A 20,702-nucleotide genomic window follows, 5' to 3' on the forward strand; every position below is an offset into this window, starting at 1 on the left:
TATCTATAAAGTGGACTCATATTTAATGGAAGTCATACTGAGTGAGCTGAGCAAGGATTTAAAGCCAGAACGTAGTTCTCAGAAGGGTTCAAAATTCATCTTCCCCCATTTTAAAATGGCTTGCAATACATCAAAAGGGTCCACCCAGAAACTTGTGTGGCTGATGTGATTTGCCAGGATATGAGCTGTTTGGGAATATTTTGAGATGAAGAGTACGAAATGATTTTGATCCTAGTACACTACTTTTATACCTAAAGTTCAGTAGCAGACAGGTATAAAACCATGGAGGTACCTCCATGGTATAACGTTATGTGTCTATCGATCGTGCAGAAGCAGTCATGTTTTCCAATAAGCTCCATGCAACTCACTTTAGTGTGTAAGATAACAGCTGCATATGGTCTGATTTGATGATTAGCGATAATCATCTATAAAAATGATGTAGCAACCACGTTCGGGTAAGCTCTGAGATTGCACAGTTCTTCTGGTGAACCCTTTTTGGCTAATATTTCACATTGTTGGTGATACCCAACTAAAAGTATGTTATTACAGCGTCATTTCACACATATCTTCTGCATATGCATACAAAAAATTACAGTTCTGCAGACATATGAGAACTATGTTTTCACTTAAGTGTTGTCATAGGACAGCTGTAATATAGAAGCATATCAATGCTCTGTATCTTTTCCCTTGTCTGTTTCATGATCATACAAAAGGTTACAGCAAATACCATATCCAAGGAAGATTAAACTAGTAGCCTGTGGTTTGACGACCAGAAAGCAAGGAATTTTACTATTTTGACAAGAATGATAGTTTCAATTGCAGGATCATGGCTTCTGTCCAATTTAGACCCACCTAAGCTTATTTGTGTCAGTAGCCATTAATGTTTATATACATGCTACAGCGAGTGATAGTATTTGGTTTATCTTGAGCTCATTCATAGGCTGTATTGTGTCAGAATTCAAGTCAACCATCAGTAAAGTAAGTCAATCTCAAAATACTGTTCCAGTGCCACAACTATGCTGAGTTTTCCTGGGAGCGAGCAAATCATCGATTCCTGCTCACCACACACTTGTACCACCGCCAAAGCCTCCATCTGATTACTGCACATGATTGGGAATGCCCGTCCCGCCTCGACTAATCCTCGGGAACAGTTAAAAGGTCAATCTCTACCTGCCAAATATACGAGCAATTTATAGAAGCCACACCGTCCTTGGGAGTGTGGAAGCAAAGTATAGGTTGCCTGTATGTGTTCAAAACCTCCCCCTCCTCCTCCCCGTGATATGAACCTGTACATCTTGACTGGATGATTACAACAAAATTGGGTGAGATGAGCCCGACGGAGAGATTCCTTCAATCCATCGCATCAGAATCTCGTCCAGTTTTAACCTGGTACAACGCATCACATAGATATTACAGTGCTTGGAATAGCACTCAACTGTTTTTTAAAGATCTTCGACTCACATTACTAGTGTTGGAAAAGTTTCTGTGCTAATTTTATCATACTCCTAATAGGAGTATGAGAAAATTAACCTGTGTGTTGTGGCACAGCACACTGATTACACTAATCCATGCCAGAATTTGATGTAAATTGATGTAAACAGGTGTTACATGAATATTTCATTAAATGATGAAGACAGTGTGTTGACTGCTTTGGCAGTTTTTCCCTTTAATCAGCCAAATGACAGAGACTCAATAGGCGTTTTCACATCAGCCCGATGTTTCGAAATAGCGCGCTATTTGCTGACTTGGGAAATTGGAAAATATCTCGAGCTTGGATTTTTATCGGGCTGATGTGAAAACGCCTATGGTTATCAAAATGCATCAGAATGAATATAAATCATTAATGCATTTTACGATTGTCCCCCTTGTGCCCCAAATTTGCCAAAACATTCGGTTCCAAAAAGGCCGATGGTCGATGAATTTGTTCCAAGGAAGAGAATGCAACTTGCTTCATTGCCAATCGTGCAAATGAACTCTGTATGTTTGGCAGGACTCCATTGGTAATAGGATCATGGGCAGAGGAATTCTCCAGGCAGATCTAATGATTATTCCATTCGGATAATCTGGTCACATGATGCCTGTAAGTCGTGCTTCTAGCGGCACATTCCGCTGCTCAAAACGCTCAAGTCAAAGCACTTTTTTTCTCTACCCCCTTCCTCCGGTATGCGGAGAGCATAATCTAGGGTAGATGTGAATGTGTAGAACATTGGCGTAATGTCATGTTTGCATATTATGCTGCTTGGTTGCAGTATGCATGTACTCTCTATGAGTCTCCACGAGAACGTCCGAGGAATATTCGCTGCATGCACATACTGTACCAGAAACTTGAAATTGAGACAGTGTGACAATGCATGCTTGTTGTTGTTGTGGTTGCTGCTGCTGCTGCTGCTGCTGCTGTTGTTGTTGTTGTTGTTGTTGTTGTTGTTGTTGTTGTTGGAGAATCTATGTGTATCATATGTGACTCTCCACCGCAAAACTCACCAAAAATTGTCTATTGAATATAATAGAACAAAATAAACAGGTGGGTTCTTATTCTTCCTTTTTTCCCCTGTGATATGAAGAAATGTATTTGAGTATAATTTAAACAGATGAAAAATCATTTTGCAAGGTTATATCAAGTACTGAATTTCCTGTACTTCTAAATAATCCAAATAAGGGCAAAATTATGAAATGTTTGTACAAGAGATGAATAGAATTACTATTATTGAATACTTTCTTAAGAGTTTGAAACATAATTTTATCCATATTTGCCATTCTTCATTGCTGATGCAACAATATGACCGGTACGTACTTTGCTTCTGTACATTTATTGCTTTGCAACACACGAATGCAGTGCACAGTGTGCAATGTTTCTCATATATTCCCATTCATGTGGGCGAGGGCGGCGTAGCAGTCGGCTATAATATTTCCGTATCCTTGCTCTGTCCATCCGCCCAAATGCACAAATCATGTCAGCTCCGGTGACCGCAAGGCCGAAAGTAGAACAGTGTGACGAAAGAGGCGATCTTCACATCACGTCGTACATGACTGCGCCTCCTCTTTCATACTCATTACACGTGGTGTTGTATTCCAGCCTTGCTGCTTCATGGACATGGTATGTGGGTCTACTGCATGCATTATAGTGTACAATGTCATTTGCGATAGTCAAACGCCAGTTCAGTATATGGCTAAGTGTGGTCATGTGATAGTTGACCACTTATGTTTTCCCATGGGCAGAATGTTCTCACATGTTTGTCTGACCATGAGAGAACATTCTCATTGAAACAGATGGTAAATGACATCCAAGCTGTAGAATGATCTCATTATTGGTGAACTTGATGAAATAAATGTTTGTAATTGGCATCACACTAAAAACGGAATGGCAGTCTAGAATTATGTTTCGTTTTGCAAATTGACGAGGTCAGTCTTAATTGTTTACACACCAAGTTAAAGGGAAAAGTCACAGTTTTTTTTTTTCAGTCTTGCAACAATGAAAGCACTATTTGTTTGTGTACATTTCAAATGTAAAGATCAATTTTATTAGGACTTAGATGTTTTAAATACATGCATGTATCATTTAGTAAAGATTTTTTTCTTTTTTCAGAGGGGAGGGATTACCTAATCTTTAAAGGTGGGATTGCAGTTAGATATGTTGTAATGATCGAGGCTCTCCCTTGGTCACCACACGCCAATATAACTTTAATCCTGCTGTAGGACTTTGCCATACTGTTGACATGTGCAGGACATGGCAGGCATTAGCAACATTGCTAGAGACTGTATCCATTACTGATAGGCCATTACATGTTGCAGTATAGTGTCGCTAGGTTGAGCGGCTTGCACGGTAGCTTGAAGCACATGCAGACACTCCCACCAATTCAACACAGGCACCCAAAGCATGATGGGGGGTGAGCCAGCGATAGCAAAGAGAGTGGTGTAATCTACCTTGTATTTGCATTTGAATGGCAAGTATTGTAATGCTCTTTTAACATGAAATATGGGTAGTTTATTCATTAATTTCCACTTCTAAAATACCTTGTAGAACAAATGAAACATAACGATAGAATACTTTGATGTTTAGACATACCTCCAGGACAATGGAAAATGACTGTGACAAACAAAAGACAAAAGAAACTGTTTTCATGTTCATCAGTGTGTGGATGTCACAGTCCCTGGCTTAGGCTTCTGTGTAGTGCTCAGGTGATGCCAAGTTGCTTTACAAATTTATACCGAATATGCTGATGTACAATCAATCCCACCCTCATGTTCTGGACAGTTCATTGACAGAGAAACAACAACATGGAGACCTTCAGATGTAATTATACATCAGAAGTACTGCATTTTAATTTGTTGCTGTTGTCATCAACAAAATGTGCTACTTCAGATACCTGTAATGGCATCTGAAGGTCTCATCTTGTACTTTAGAGTTAGCTCAATGACATAGAGCTCTATACGACTAAGGCCCATTTACACTGCCTGACTGTGCGAAGTTAGAAATCGCAAAGTGAGGTCCGTCCATTTACACTGCCGATGTAACTCCACATTTTTTCTAACTTTGCAAAGTTAGGGTAAGAGTTGTCCGCAAACTTCGAGCAAAATTGAGTGAAGCACTGTATGTATATCGTTTTTGTAATATTGTTACTATTCTGATATATATCTGTGCAATTTGAATGCAAAGGTGCTTTCAGTGGCTTCTTGTAAGACATATATATCTAAAGGCAAACAAGAAAATCAGTCACGTGAACATGCAAAAACTTTTCAAAGTGTGTTCGGATACACACAGGCTGATGGTGGTGCTGGACATAACATCTTGCTTAAATCTTGGATAGTGGGATGACTGCAGGTGGAAATCCATCGCGACTTTCAGTTCTCACAAGCCTCATTAGCCAATGTTTCTCTTTATGATTACATTTTGAAGCCAGTCTTTAATAGCGAGGTATGCATAACTGTTGCTGGGTCGTACATGTACATGTACGTGAACGAAATTTTCTTGTGTGGGTCTGAACACACACTAGGAGTTGGCAAGGCGGAGTGTTGCATTGGTGTTAAAACTGCTGCCACGGGGTGACAAGATACGGCGATGACGGATTTGTCAACCAACTTGAGATAGATCGCACTGATAATGAGGTCATGAGATTCCAAATCTGGGTTGAACCGCTGGTCGTTAATCCCAGCCTAATTGCCTACCATTCTTCTTTTCTGTCAAAGCTAGTAAAGACATTTCACCGAAAAGCCTACACCATAAAAAATCATGTGTCAGATCAGTATGGGCATCATAATTACTACTCTGACTAGAATTCTTACCCCAGTGTTCTAATTTTTTCTGTTCTTCCTTTTATGGTATTGTTTCAATTCAATCAAAGAAATGTCAGAAGTAGCTTTTCTGTTAGAGTTTTATCCTGATTTATGTATTTGCCTCTGGCAGTATCACTAAGTTGCTATCAGGACCGTCCTCACATAACCTACATCGAAATGCATCATATAAAGAGGTCAAAGGTTAGATGAATGATGTCACTGATTTCCATTGTCTCCTCATACCAGCCTCCATTGGGCTACCAAGATTTTTTATTTTTTTTTTAGGAAATATTGGAGGTCGGTACCAAAGGAATGACGGCAGAAAACTTTGCACATTTGCTTCTGTAGAGTCTCCCCGGATTGTAGAGGCATACTCTGTTGTCATGGCAATGCAAAATTTGATGCTGCATTTCAAAGGGTCTGCTTGTGGCACTGGGGTTGTGCGAAATCACATGTGCAGTACAAGAAGCCTATAATGACACGTACTGCTTATCACAACGAACTTAGGATGTTCTCTCTGTATGTGCAAAATTTACCAAGAAAAAGATATGCAATGTATAAAATTAGCCCCCCCCCCTCTTTTTTTTTAAAGACCTCTGTCTTCATGAATTAGATATGAGAGGATTTGTGACTGCTCTTTAAATGGCAGTATTTGTTTTGGTTGTCTTTCCGTCTGTTTATCAAGCAACATATCCTGATATCAAAATTGAATATCAGCTTGAGTAAAAGAAAAAAAAAAGTGACTGGTAATATGGGCAATTTTTGATTTGGAAATATTTCAACAGACGTTAGGGACAATGGTCAGCATTGAATTGTGAAGTATCATTCTCTATGCCATCACACACACACACACAAACAAAAAAAATGTTTCAAGCATAATTTTACCATACTGCATAGAGTTTTATACATTTTGACAGAATCTTCCTTAGATTGGAACAAACTTTAAAGGAGAAGTCCGGACGATTTTGAAAAAAATTAACCAAAATCTACATAAATAAAGGACCATAATGACTAAGTTTCATTGAAAAAGACCCTCCCAACTCGCCACAATCGATTTTTTAGCATCACTAATTTTGAATCGTAACCGTTCGATTTCTGTACGCCGGCGAGAAAGATCAGCGTGACGTTTCATCCTCACATTGCTTTTTGCTTGGAGCGTCAGCTGGCTCGGGGGAGCCCTGCTTGAGCAACGGTGATACGGGCCAAGCAAGCGGTAGTAGCGTACCGCTCAACAGTCTCTGACCACACAGCGGATGCACGCGGCATGATCTATTGCTTCATTAAAAAAATGCCGATGTGTCAAGTGTTAGGGTGTTGTCAATACTTCAACTTTACTAGTAAGTCTTCAAATTGAAGAAATATTTCGATTTTAAATTGATATCTATCCACGATACTACCTTTACATGATCCTGAATGCTACAACACGCAGCCCGATTACGCTGTGTGTATTGGGCTGCTGGTCGTAGTTACCGGCGCGGCGCGGCAGCGGTACCAAGCTGGCGCTGGCGTTTCTTCCTTGGTTCAAGTTACATGTATACTGTCGTATTTTATCACCGTCAGACACACTTTTCAACAGTCTCGGACAACAAAAGAGGCAATAATTCTGACATTGACAGACTGATTTCAGATTGTTCACACTCAGAAGTCGAAAAAACGATCGCGGATTGTGATAGCACTTGGCAGCAGCAGACGTAAATGTATGCCTGCACAGCCCGACAACAGCTAATGCATTGTAAGTGATGGGGTGGACACTAATAAGTACGGCAGTATTATAATACATACATATTTCAATTTAAACGAAAATGTTATAGCATTGCAACTATTTTACATTAATCTTTGAAGATTTTATATAGATATATAACGAAGATTATTTGAATAAAGGAATACAGCGTTTGGCAACAACACTCCTAAATCGGTGTACGGTCTCCTGCAGTAGCGCCGACAAGGCACACATGCAGATACCGCCCGCAGTCAGCAGTGCAATGGGAGATCGATGCGTAGCTGGGCTTCGCTCGCGGTGCTCTCAGCTGAGGAAACTGCGCCCGATACGTCACGCGCAATGCATCCTGGGACAGATAGTACGAAGGGCAGCTCGCGACGGATTCGAACATGAAGAATTACCTTATTTAAAAAAAAAAAATCATAGTAAATGTATCTGATGGTCTTTTCTCGTCGGGAAAAGGGTAATAGGTTCATGAAATATTGTTCTTTACACACGAAACGGCTGATAATCGTCCGGACTTCCCCTTTAAGAAAGAACAGCGTGCAAAGAGGTACATATTTTCAATAATTTGTATGTTTACAAGATTAATCAAGTATATCATTTGGTTCATAAACTGGGTACTTGGTTGTATTATGACAGGGTTTTGTCGAGCTAGATTTATAGGATGATATGAGAAGGGTGAGATTTTGCAACTGCTAGATTTCACCATTTATGCCCCCCAAAAAAGTACAAAAGAGTACATAAATTTAGTACAACCTGTTAAAAGTTAGAACACCAAAATGTAATCAGAAAGATTAGTTGACACATCATGGGGCAAGTCAAAGATGCAAAAGGACATTGCAGTATATGTTCAAGTTTTATTGGTTTTAATGAGGTATGATGTAGAGTGCCCGACTGACTCCAGACTGTGGTTTTTCACTGCTTTGCGAGACAAGAAATCGGATTTCCTCTCTCTCTTGGTCGTTGAGGGGTGTGCAATTTTTGTGAGAGAAAGACGGTATATCTCTCAAAATTGCCCACTGGCTTGAAATAGCAACACACAAATCTCCAGTTGATCCTTCGGCCTACTCCTAAGGGGCATCAAATCCCAATCTACCAATCTCTGCTTCATTCACTTTGTGGGTGCATTACGTGGCATTTGAATTTGGGATATTTTTATCCATGTGCGCTTTTGTGGCATTCACGTTAATTACACTACCCGGGCGTCTTGATTTGCAGAAGGAAGTTCCAGTTCGTTTTGTTTGAATGCCGGATGACATAATTAGCAAAGTTGATGAATGAATGACTTTCTGCCGTGCGGATGTATTGGCGTTTTTGGATGAATGATTGATTGGTTGATTAAGATTAATTAGAGGAATGTTTTAAATGGATGGCAGAGTGGTGTGGGATATTCCTCAGTGGAATGCCAAAAAAGTGTGTTGCCTTATAAATCATGCACTTTAAAACTTGGTGATTGATTAGTGGGTTAATACTTTGACAGCAATGAGCTCTTCCTGTACTTTTTTTTTTTATAACCAATGTATAGGGTGAAACAGCAGGAAAGCCTGGCTGTCACCAAGTTAAAATTCTGCATACGCCTTAAAAAACATAAATGACTCGTTTGTGTCTGTTTCACTCATTTTGAAATAATACTGTTTACTCCGAATGTCATGTGAGGTTTTTATTTTCGCGAATTTCCCGCGTTGGGTGCTCTTCGTAAATTAAAAAGCATGCAAAAATATTCGCTCTGATCCCGACATGAATGTGATGCACACGTATACATTTCCCCATTCAGTACCGTACCCCACAATCGCAAATTTAACCACTCGCGAAATTGCCGGGAAGTCCCGATTCGAAAAAAGGTCGACTCGCTAAATATATAGCATACAGTATAGATGAATATGTACATTTTTGAGCAGATCATGATGTGAGTCAACGTACAGTGATCATTCCACATCGTGACTAACTTCCCAGGAGCAAAACTTGTCCGTTGCCCTTCTTTTACATTTCAACGGCAATCTAGTGTGGATTATTGTATCAAGCAATTTTTGTAGGGTTTTTATTTTGGCAAATTTTGCAAGTCGAGTGCTATTCGCAAATTGTACAACATGCAAAAATATTCACTCTGATCTTGACATGAATGTGATGCGTATATGCACATTTCTCTGTTTATTCCTGTACTTCATGGTTACATATTTAACTACTCACTAAATTGTTGGGGAGTCCTCATTCACAAAAAAAAAAGTTAGACTCGCTATGAAATATATGGTTTATACAGTATATTATTTTTCACTCCTTCTGTCAATAATACACAACACGAGATTCTCATGTATAATGCAACAATTTTGTGCATGATTTCTGTATTTTTTTCAGAGTGATATACTCTTTAGAAAATTGAAGAATTGATTTTGGATAAACCCGGTTCTACATGCTCGACTAAACTGTTGTTGTACATGTTTGTGTGCATAATCTATTCTGTTTCATAGCTGGTTTCCGATGTTTCATAAAGTTCAGTGGACAGGCCCTATGTATCAATTTTTGCCCTTTAGACAGTGGCATGCGTGTCGATACAGCAGTGTTATTATTACTAGCTTTGGGGGGATCTTCAGCTGAGTTTACATTGGAGGTGAATTAAAGCTTGGGAGACAGCTAATCACTCAGATCTCCTCCACCAGCAGAAAAGGTCAACACCAGAATAAAGCCTGGAATCTTCTCTCCGTCTCTTCTCCCCCCATGCATGCTAAGGAAGAGATAGATGTACATTGTGCGATGTAGTCAATGTCATTACGATTGTTAAGGTTGCCCTTTTGTATCTGTGGTGTTTCCGCGGTGACTAGGCATTGGAGGCTAAGGGTTAGGCAGAATGTAATTAATGATGCTTCTTTCTGTGGAGGGCAGACTAAACAGTTGTTGAGGGAAACAGGCACCCATGACACATGCCAAATGGAAAGAATCCACCTGTCTTTAAATGTGTGTGTGTGTGTGTGTGTGTGTGTGTGTGTGATGGGGAGGGGGGGGAGGGGGATGTAGGCATGCTCAAATGAGGCCTAATTCCAAGAATGCGTTGCGTTAATTCCCAGCCATGGTGGCCCTACATAATGGCAGCGCAAACACAAGTTATGGGAGACAGCAGCGGCCTTCTGTCGGCCTACTGTTGGATGGTGAGACAGGAGAGAGGAGAGAGGGGAAAAAAAAGAGATAGTTAGGATTAAAAAGATACTATGATGTATCATGGCACCATGCAGAAAAGGTTATTTTCATTTTCATCTTTTTTTTTTACTTTGCAGACACGTTTCCTACATTATGGCAAAAGGCAAGCACTGTAAATGTCAAATATTGCGCAGTGTGAAACTTTCACTCATTTCATGCCATGTTTGACCAGTTTTAAGTCAGAGAAAATGAATGTTTTAACACTTTCTGTACTGTATTTTGTCCATACACACAAAAATGTATATGATGACCTAAAATATGTCGGTAGTTCAAAAATTAGCATGCATTAAAACGTTTCACATAACAAGTAAATCATGGGAAAATGTCCCATTTTTTCATCATGTAATAGTCTGTAGCAAGAAGTCCACCACAGTGTTTCCAACTATACAATGATCCATTGCTTTAATTAATGCTTTTTCCTGTGATGTTAATGAAATGAGCCAATAGGAGAGTTGTGAAGTGATGACATCATCACCTCATCAATTCTTTTGTGTGTAGCATGTGTTTGTCTGTGTATATTTGGTGAAAACATGTGAAGCTCCAAATTCCATAACATTCTAATTTCTTGTCCAAGTTTTGTGACATTTTTATTATTCTGTTTGTCTGGTTTTGCTCTGCATATTTAAGTCAATGTGATTAAGGTATGGAGGTGCACTTTAAAGAGACAAACCGGAGATGGTGAACAGTGATAATTAGGTTGAGAGCAATCAAAAAGTGTTTGTGCATTCGTGGGTAAAGAATGCAGGGAATTAGAAAGAACACAAAAGCACGGTGGGTGAAGTTAAAGGCAGGACAAACAGAGACTGGAGGCAAACTTATAGCAGCCTTGGGGATAATTCAGAGTAATCTGGACCTATTAAGGACTTAATTGGAGCAAGTGCACAGTTGGATGCTTCCCCTGAGTCGTGATAGGGATGCGATTTCCCAGAAAAACACTTCCCCCGACCGCTGCAAATGTGTGTAAACAGTCAAGGACAGTGAAATGGAATGGTAGGATGAAATTAGACCAAAAGCTCAGAAGATGATTGGTGTTGATCTCACCGGCAGTGGAGGGGAAAACTTTTAATTATGGTTATTGGCTGGAAGAGCTGAAAGGTAAATATTTTAATCTCCCTTTTCCTTTTGTTGTTGTTGTGTTTCTTGCAAATACAACTGTTTTGTATACAAATGCTTTGTAAAAAATATATGGTATTAATACAAACACTTTGTAAAGAATGATAAATGACACACTGCTGTGTATATCATTTGATCAGTAAAAAGATCTGCAAGCTGAATGACAGGGGATGACATTTTTACAACTTTCTTCCAAATACCGTGGTTAGCCAGTGACAGTTCTAGAATTCTAGGAAAATAGAGTTTGCAAAGAGGACTTTCACTGATCTACTTCAATCTCTGATTTGGAATTTCCGTTCGATAAGATCACCCTGCACCTAGCCCCTTCAGCAGTAACCTACCCATGTGCATTATTTATATCTATGGGCATATTGTGATTTTTCTGTTTTTCAAATTTGAATATGAAAAGTGCATGATAGAGACCAGCATGCACTATCTACTGAAGGAAATCTAATTAATTCCATAACTATGGCAACTGCCACATCATGCACAAAAAATAAATTAAATAAAAATGCAACTTTCACTGCTGGGTTTTGATGGTAGTGTATCAAAAAGAGATCATATTGGTTTCATGTAAATTGAAATAAAACACACTCAAAACTTAAAGGGTGTGTACAGTTCTGGTTGAGGTGAGGATTTAGCTTTTAACGTTTTGCGAGATATTCAAAATCCACTCTATGAGATGTCAAAGAGCATGCAATTCTAAGGGGTATCAAAAGTTTGTTTGATGAAAATCAGTTTCAAAATGGCTGAGATATCCAGAAACAAGGAGAAACAAAGAGATCCTAATAAAAGGCGTGGCCTGTCGCTTTTTATTATTATCACTTTTTGGGATATCTCAGCCATTCGAAAACCAATTTTCATCAAGTGAACGTTGAATCCTTCTTAAAATTACATGCTCTTTCAGATTTCATAAAAGGTTTCTCATTATCACACTTACGAATGTTCAAACAGTACTGTACAGTCCCTTTAAAAGCACTAAGAAATCGAAGGTACACATTTTTCCATCTCTGCAACTTCTCAGTTGGTGCATGTACTAGCTTACTGTAGAAGTGGAAATTTTCACACCCATATGAATTTTTATGCATTTCGTGCTACCAGGAACTAGCTGTAAAATGGAAGGAATATTTTTGCTTGTTACATGTAACATTAGGTAATGTTTTGATTACTGCAGAACTAGAAAACACTTGAAATTCATCTTCCCTGGACGAACGTGAAAAATTACTCACTTGAAAATTTCCACTCTTACAGTACCAGCCATCAGTACCAGGAGCAGAAGAGTGGAACAGGGCTTGTTTGTGATGTCAGCAAACCATTATATATCTCTCTGTACCTTAAGCCATTTTCATGTTGCCATATCACATGCATATATGATAGTGACTGCATGTGTACATCATGCTGCGATCAGCAGTGAAACATGCTTATGCCTGTCTCCCAGACGAGTTAACGAGGAAGAACGAGCCCCCGGGGAGACCTGCGGCTTTCTTGCTTGCATACATACAGTTGCTCCAGTCCATGCTGTATTCTGGTATGCGTATCTGCAGCTTACAAATGGCATAATTTACCATAAATACTTTGAAAATGTGGCACTGGTATATAGGCCTTTGGTCTCTTTATGTTTTTTTTTTTTTTCTGTCTGGTGATGTTAATGGTGAATGTCAATTTTCCAACTCTGGTATACTAACATAGTCCAGACTCTGAGCTTTGCAGTGATGTTTGTGTGTAAATGTACAGGTATGTATTTGTATGAATGAATTTATGTATGTATGTATATATATATATATATATATATATATATATATATATATATATATATATATATACATATATATATATATATATATACATACATACACACACTCATGATTGTTCATTATGTATCATTTCTATAATGATTCACTACTGTGGAGTACTCTGTTCATTTCACATTGTCTTGTTTACATTATTCTGTTACAAAAGAAAGTGAAGGGAATTTGTTTTTGTCAAGAAATGAAAGAGGAATTTGAATTGAATTGAATATACATGTATATATTATATATTTACTGTAATTTGTCCCACTTTATTTCAAATACCATACAACATAAGCAGTATTTTGAGTCAGATAAAACACACTTAACTAAACAGGGGATTTGAAATTCAGGGGATTTAAAAAAAAAATCTAGAATCGCACACATGGAAAAACCCCAGAACAATCCTCATTTTTCATTCAATATGTGTTCCTTGAGACAATTGAATTATTGATGAGACCAGAGAAAACATGAAAGCGATAAGACGACAGGGTTGTTTGTTTCAACATCCTGGCATCACTGCCGCGAACCGACTTCAGCTCCGCGGATGGGGCTGCTGTCTGGTAAAACACTGTATACGCCATCATATATTCGGGGAGTCTCATTTTTTGCGTATTTGGACATTCCCAACATCTTTGTGAGTGGTCAAGTTCATGATTGTGGAGTACAAGTATTAGATGAACGGAGAAATGTATACTTGCATGTCACATTTATGTCGGGATCTGAGTTGACATTTTTGCATGTTGTTTAATTTGTGAATAGCACCCGACTCACAAAATTATGACATGCCATCTTACAGAGAGCAACAGCAAAGAAAAACAAAAACAAAAGAGAAAAAACAAATCAATAAACAAAAAAACAACAAAACAAATGAAACTATTAGAATATTGCTTCAAATCATTCCAGTCTAGATTTATTTGTTCAAGTTCTCTGACCTTCCAACTTAGTTGTGTAAAGTTTCGTTGGACAGAAGAAAACGGAAGAAAAGAAATATGCTGTAACATGAAGGTCGGCATGTACTGCGTAAAGATGTAAAATCATACTGAGTAAGCACACCATTCCACGGAGAGAGAGAGAGAGAGCGAAAAAAAAGGAGGAAGACGAGGAGTAAATAGAAGACACTGAAAGTAGTTAAATGGAGGAAAAAGCCAGAGCTCTTTTTTTTTCTGTCTTTCTTTCTTTTTTGTCATGGAACATGTATGTTGAATGAAACAAACCCCAAGAAAAGGACATACAAGTTGCCCGAGAGCGCCCACCTTTTCTCAGCTCCGCATACCGCTGGAGTGGCGTTGTGATTGCCACCCAGACATTCGGTCGCCAGCCATGGAGTGGATCCTTTCTCATTACTGTCATGTTTGCTGAATTCCTTCCTCCTCACTATTCCATTCCACGTCAGTTTCCGTGGAATTATCATGTTTGTGCTTTCACTCATTTTTTTTGTTCTTTCTTTTCATCTCCGGTTTATAATCTCCCTCTCTCTCTCTCTGTTTCTGTCTTTCAGGCCTTGGATCCCGCCCTTGCTCGGACAGTATTACCAGAGGTGAGACTATGTGCCATTTTTGTAGAATTCCTATAAAGGCCCGTTTTCATACGGGTCGAGAAACGTGATTGCAGTGCTGAATTACAGTTACGATTACAGTTGTGATAAGAATTATTGTCCATACACATGACCGAGAAAAACTTGGTGGATTCTGAGATGTTGAATTTCAGAGCAAGGAAAGGAGGTGTGGCTTCTTTCCGAATTCTAAACAATCACTCTCAAGTGGTATTAAAATTAGTGTATGCTTTGAGTGCAGTGTGAACATTTGAAGAGCATGTTTTTCTGCAAAAGTGGTGGAAAGATCACCATAATACTAAGCTGCACCCCATAAACATGATTTGGAGATCAGTCAAAAGACATGACTGTTTCATTCCGTAATTCTAGAGAATCATGATTGAAAAATGCATCCGGACCATCATTTGAATTATGATTGGAATTACGATTCAAATCACCCTTCACAATTTCCTGTTTGCATGCACACACAAGATCAAAAATGCGTTATTGGAATCATGGTTCTAGTGATGTGTCATTACAATCGTGATTCAAAGAGTGCAACTCTTGGTCCGTGCGAAAACAGCCTATAAGATGCAGGTGGTGTATCTTCATGGGATACAAAAAAAAAGTTTGAGTGAGTGGGTAGAAAGCATGCATCTCTACTCACTTACACTCTTGTCACCCTGCAGTCAAGTGTTTTCATGAGTCATGATGCAAATTCAGTAAGGCAAGAGCTGTATTTGGTGTCTTTTCCAAATATTAGTTTTGTTGTTTTTTTTTTGTTCTTTGTGATCAAAGGTATAGATGTGTGCGGTTAGAACTTGTCCATTATGGCATTGTAGTTGTTGTGATATACATAGCTTCTTTTTTTTTTCTCTCATGCAAGCCCTTCAATATCCTATAAATGCAATCTTTGTATGACATCTTGTAGATCAAATTTCTTCGGGCTTTTGCTATGAGATCTGTTTTGGAGGTCATTTTAGTCATTTCTAAGAATTGTATAAATCAGAGAAAAAGTTGTTTTTATGTATCAAATCCCGAATACATCAAGTCTGTGGTTTGTTTGGTGCAGAATCTTTATATCATAGTTCTTACTATTCATTTGGAGTATTCCATAAAGTATGGTAGATGTAAAATATGGTAGATGCTGGGTACCCTTTCTTACATATTATGCAAACTACAAAAAGAAATATAAAGCTTGAACCTCTCAAACTATGTGTAGAGATGAAGTCACACTGTTGGATCATAATTTTTGCTTTTGTCCACAAGTACAGAATATAACAGCACAAGAAAAAAAAAGCAAGTTGAATTTTACCTCCGGCTGTTTACCAGAGTAATCTTGGGGAAAAAAATAAAACAAAACAAAAAAGCCCTGAAATTCAGTCAGAGCGGTTGGACTGTCACTCTGCACCGAGTGTCGCTTCTACTTCTGCTCATACGGGGTTGGCGAATCGCGAGAAACACTGCAATTCTATATCGCCTGTTTCAATTTCGCTAAGTCTGTGGACCACTCAAGCAGGTCAGACCTGACAGATGTGAGCAACTGTGCAATCCATCTTATGCCGGCTTTTTTAACCCCAAAGATGCATACATGAAAATACTCTGCTGATGTGGCTATACAAATACGCACAGTCACACACGTACGCACACCCACCCACACACGCTTTTTTTTTTCTTTAAAGATAGCATTTATTCAATTCCATTCAAATAATATGTAAGTCAGTACACACAACGAAGACATACACACAAACACATGCACACACACACACACACATACACACACACACACACACACACACACACACACACATAAACCCTACTTGTTACAAAGGAAACAGCACAGTGAAAAACTTCTAGCAGTGTGGGGATTTAGCCATGGACATTGGTTTTCAGACCTACAGAAAAATAAGAGCTGTAAAAGCTGATTATTTTTGTGTACAGATATTTTTGCAAATGAGGAGATCACAGACATTTTTGAGAGATATTGTATTCACAATTTGACAATGAGCCTATTGTAAGTGCACCAATGCCTGTCCGTTTACTCCAAAAATTTATTATGATCATGATCAGGTGGCGATATTTTTGCATGTTGTTAGATTTGCGGCCCGACAGTGCTTTGCAAAATTCGCAAAAAAAAAACGATGAATAAATAAACCCTCGTGAAACAACTTTACAGAGCTGCTGTTGCTGTTTGGTACCTGTGTGTCTTCAGGAACTTTCATAGTATTGATTTTTTTTTTTACATTCATCACTAAAATTTTCAATGCTTCTTGTTTTAAATATAATTAGCTGTAGATATGATTGTATTATAGGACTATTCAGAAAGCATTGCTAGTAGGAATGAAATTATTTCTTCCCTGTAGTTTGATTATATACAATGTATGTTTGTATTATAGGACTACAGTTGAACCTCTCTTATCCTGCCTCCCTTTATCCGGATCTCTCTATTATACGGACGCAATCTCGCTGTGATTTTTTTCAATAATTATAGGAGGAAAGGGGGATTCCCAACTCCTTGAGAACTCCTACACAAACACACATGAATTACATATTGCTTCCAACATGATTAACATACATTACATCAAATTTCCTTCCAAATTGCTTACCTTCAGACATTTTAACATCCTCAAACATCCCCAAATGTAACAATGAAAAGGTTGCAGTATACACATTACTAACATGTGGTACTACAATGGGCTACATCAGTACATGTGTATGTATATGTACATGTATAAAGCATTGAGTCTCCCGTATCCGGCCAAATCCCTTATCCGGATGAGCCCCGGTCCCGACTTGTCCGGATACGAGAGGTTCAACTGTATTCAGAAAGCACTGCTAGAATGAAATCATGTTTGTTTGTTTTTTTCTGTGATATTAGAGTTAGAGTTAAAATTAGAGTTCCGTGACATTGTGCTCCTGTGACAATTGCTCCCATGAAATATCTCAATGCTAAGCCAACCATAAATTCTACCCACAAGCATAACCCTAACCCTAATCCTAATCCTCACATCGAACTAAACCTAAAACCTTATCACAACCCTAACCCTCACTTTAAGTCCTTGGAAAAGATAAGACCGGACCAACTGTCGCAGGAGCAAATGTTGTGTCATCAAAATTAGAGACTCTTGAAATGAAATCTGCTACATGAATATTCACTGGCTGTGTCTTTAATAATAGACTGTCTATTATTAGTTATATGTGGGATGTGAAAATAAGCTTGTCAGATTTTATTTGTGGTACCTTGGCATCAAGGATAGCATGAAAAACAAGACTGAAAATGTTGGCTGTCTTTTTATCTTGTTCATTCTATTTTTTGTAGAATTCACTTTTGATTTATGCCTGCATATCAAGTGTTGTGCAAAACTTCTCCCTCTCTCCTCCTCCTCCTTCTTCTTCTTCTTCTTCTTCTTTTCTCTCTCTCTCACTCTGTCTGTTTCTGTTGTCCTGCTAGTTTTTCTGTCTGTTTACAGCTTCTTCCTCTTTTACCCTAAATAGATTTCTTGGTAATCCCATGCACTGGGAATACTGTTTCTTGTAACCACCCACTAAGAGAACTGGCCAAGCATTTGTTGAGCAATGTTCAGCAATGTTAGCCTCAAGAAGAGTTGAGTGTTTTGATGTCCAGGCAGTCAGTACACAGCTCGTGCAACTTCTACAAACAAGGACCCTGTTGCATAAAGCCTTAACCAGAGATTTTTTCATGGTTAAATCCAGAAACTCTGGTTAAGAATTTTTAACCAGACTTTTTCTATTGCATAAAGCTTAACCATAGTTTTTTTCTCAGGTTAATGTTCAAGAAACTCAGGTTATAACCTTAGCTCTCTAACCAAAGGTTAAATCTAAATTTCTCTGGTTAGCCCCACTTAGAGCTACCAAGGCTGCCATTCTGGAAACAATTCAGCTATGAATTGGACTAGGAGAACTGCTGCACACTGTTTGTTCATTCATTTCTGGGAAGATTTCGGTGCAGGAGTCGGAAACGCAGTAGAACAGCTGGTAGACTCTACCGGTACTAGATCTAGGCCTAACAGTTAGATCTAGTTCTCTAATTAGTTCTATCTGTAGTATGTAGGCCCTATCACCTTTATCAATGTACTAGGCCCTAATCGATCTAGATCCAGGTTCTTACTTCCTAGTTAGAATCTACTCATTAGCTCTAGACACTATAGATCTAGATCTAGTACAATCTAACGTTAGTTCTAAATTCTAGAAGGCCTGACTTTAGAGCCCTAGCCCCTAGATACGTGAATGAAGGTAGCACCAAAGAGGTTGATTCAATAGTATTAGAGGTAGACCTACTGCAAGTAGCTGTGTAACATAGACTAGATGTAACCGTTAGGTACCTCGGTACCGGTACAAACTGCGACCAGCCCGAACGAAGCTAACGTTACAGTAGGCCTATATCTGTGTGAAGGAGCGCCCTAGGGTTAGATGTAGCCGTAACAGTTGAGTTAGATCTACATACAGGTACACTTGTACTTACTGTGCCTTTAGATGTGTAGGGTGTTTGCACTTTCGTATCCATGTCGATATCTCAGCTTCCATAATGCCGTATTGCACCAGAATCACAGATAAATCCCTATAACTCATAACTTATTTCCGAAAACTTATTAGAACCAGATTGGCTATCGGGAAGCTTGTAGCAGGCTCGCTATGCTAGCAGACATACCGCTACTCGTACTACATGTTTGTTTGGCAGCAACAGCATGCAGCGTGATACTGTCATGTATACAGTACATTGTACATTCAGACAGCGCGTAGCGGTGATCGCTAGCTGCGCGCGGAGCGTAAAACTTAGAAAATCGCTAGCACTTCCACATTTTATCCTCGTCCAAGTTTATTTGAATAAAAGAAAGCCGATATACCGTAACCTTAGTTTTTTTACCCAGAGAAATTGACTAACCATGAAACTCAGGTAGGCACCTGCCTCTGACCCGAGTTTTTCTCAGCTTATTTATGCAACAGGGCCAAGATCCACAAAAGTGTGCAAAAAAAAAAATGCTTTGCATTCCTTCAAACAATGTATTTTCTGCAATAAATGTTCAGTTCAAATTCACTTCAGAGTTCACATCAGTTCTGGTTATAAAATCCCTTGCAATTCTTCACAGATGTAACGCTAAGACTTTAAAATGGATGCAGATTACCATACAGGGATTACTTTGAGCGGGTATCCGGCAAGTGCCAACTGCAAACCATCAATTAGGGCTGATACTAGTATAGAGTTCAAGAGCGGAGGTAGGTTGATGGTGTCCTTTCATTGTAGAGAGAAAGATACCAGAGTGAGATTTGGTGGAATCATCCTGATACACAAACAGACACTTACTATTTTAAAGCGGAAGTTATCTACTTGCATTATTTATTGATGGATTTGCATGATTTACATCTATCTTGCATGCAGCATACAGTAGCACATTAAGCTGTTTCTGAACAGAACCAACAAAACAGAAAATGATGACAGGGCTGTAATTCTTTTAATGGGACATAAACATTTTTTTTGCCACAAGTTAATCCTATGTGCAAGTCATCCTATAAATGCCATTAAGGATAGTTAATCCTGCCCAATTTGATCCATCCATCAACTTTTATTCCTTTTTTTTTTAGACCAAAAGTAGAGAATAAGCCCAAACTGATTGACAAATTGCCCTACATCGACGTAGATAAGCATTGAATTGATCAGTGTTTTAGTATGATATTAATGTCACATGCAGATAGTGTTGAGCCAGGTACAATAGTTTGAAGTTTTTCAAAGCATGTAGGCCTAGAATGATCTCAACTTTGACACACATCCATCGGCGAGGCTCTGGTATGGAATACATGTTTTCGAGGACCTAGAAATATTGCAAAAATGCTATGAATGTGTATGAGAAGGTCTTACAGAATCAAATTCAACAAAGCTTCCTATGCTTTCCTCCAGGTTTTGAATCAATACTGAAATTGATAGGACCTGACAGTTTGAATACCCAAAGTTATTTTGAGATTTCTCCTGTCTCAGAATAGAAACACAATAAAGTGCTGCATTATTGACTTATCAAATAATACTTTTTTTTTCATCATATATTTCATTTGTTTGTTTTTTTCCTGTCTC

The 20,702-nt window shown here is 38.6% G+C and overlaps 1 protein-coding gene across 1 annotated transcript in view; it reads left to right on the forward strand.

Annotated features, from left to right (window-relative positions):
* Positions 1-20,702, forward strand: part of LOC139716692 (uncharacterized) — a 224,194-nt gene that overhangs the window by 105,332 nt on the left and 98,160 nt on the right. The window contains exon 2 of the mRNA XM_071628221.1: positions 14,585-14,623. Coding sequence (XP_071484322.1) covers positions 14,585-14,623 — 39 coding nt within the window. The remainder of the gene's footprint in view (positions 1-14,584; positions 14,624-20,702) is intronic.

Source organism: Diadema antillarum, unplaced genomic scaffold (genome assembly GCF_040938485.1).
Source record: "Diadema antillarum isolate AM-2024a unplaced genomic scaffold, OU_Dant_1.0 scf00000069, whole genome shotgun sequence".
In the NCBI taxonomy this organism is placed as follows: Eukaryota; Metazoa; Echinodermata; class Echinoidea; order Diadematoida; family Diadematidae; genus Diadema; species Diadema antillarum.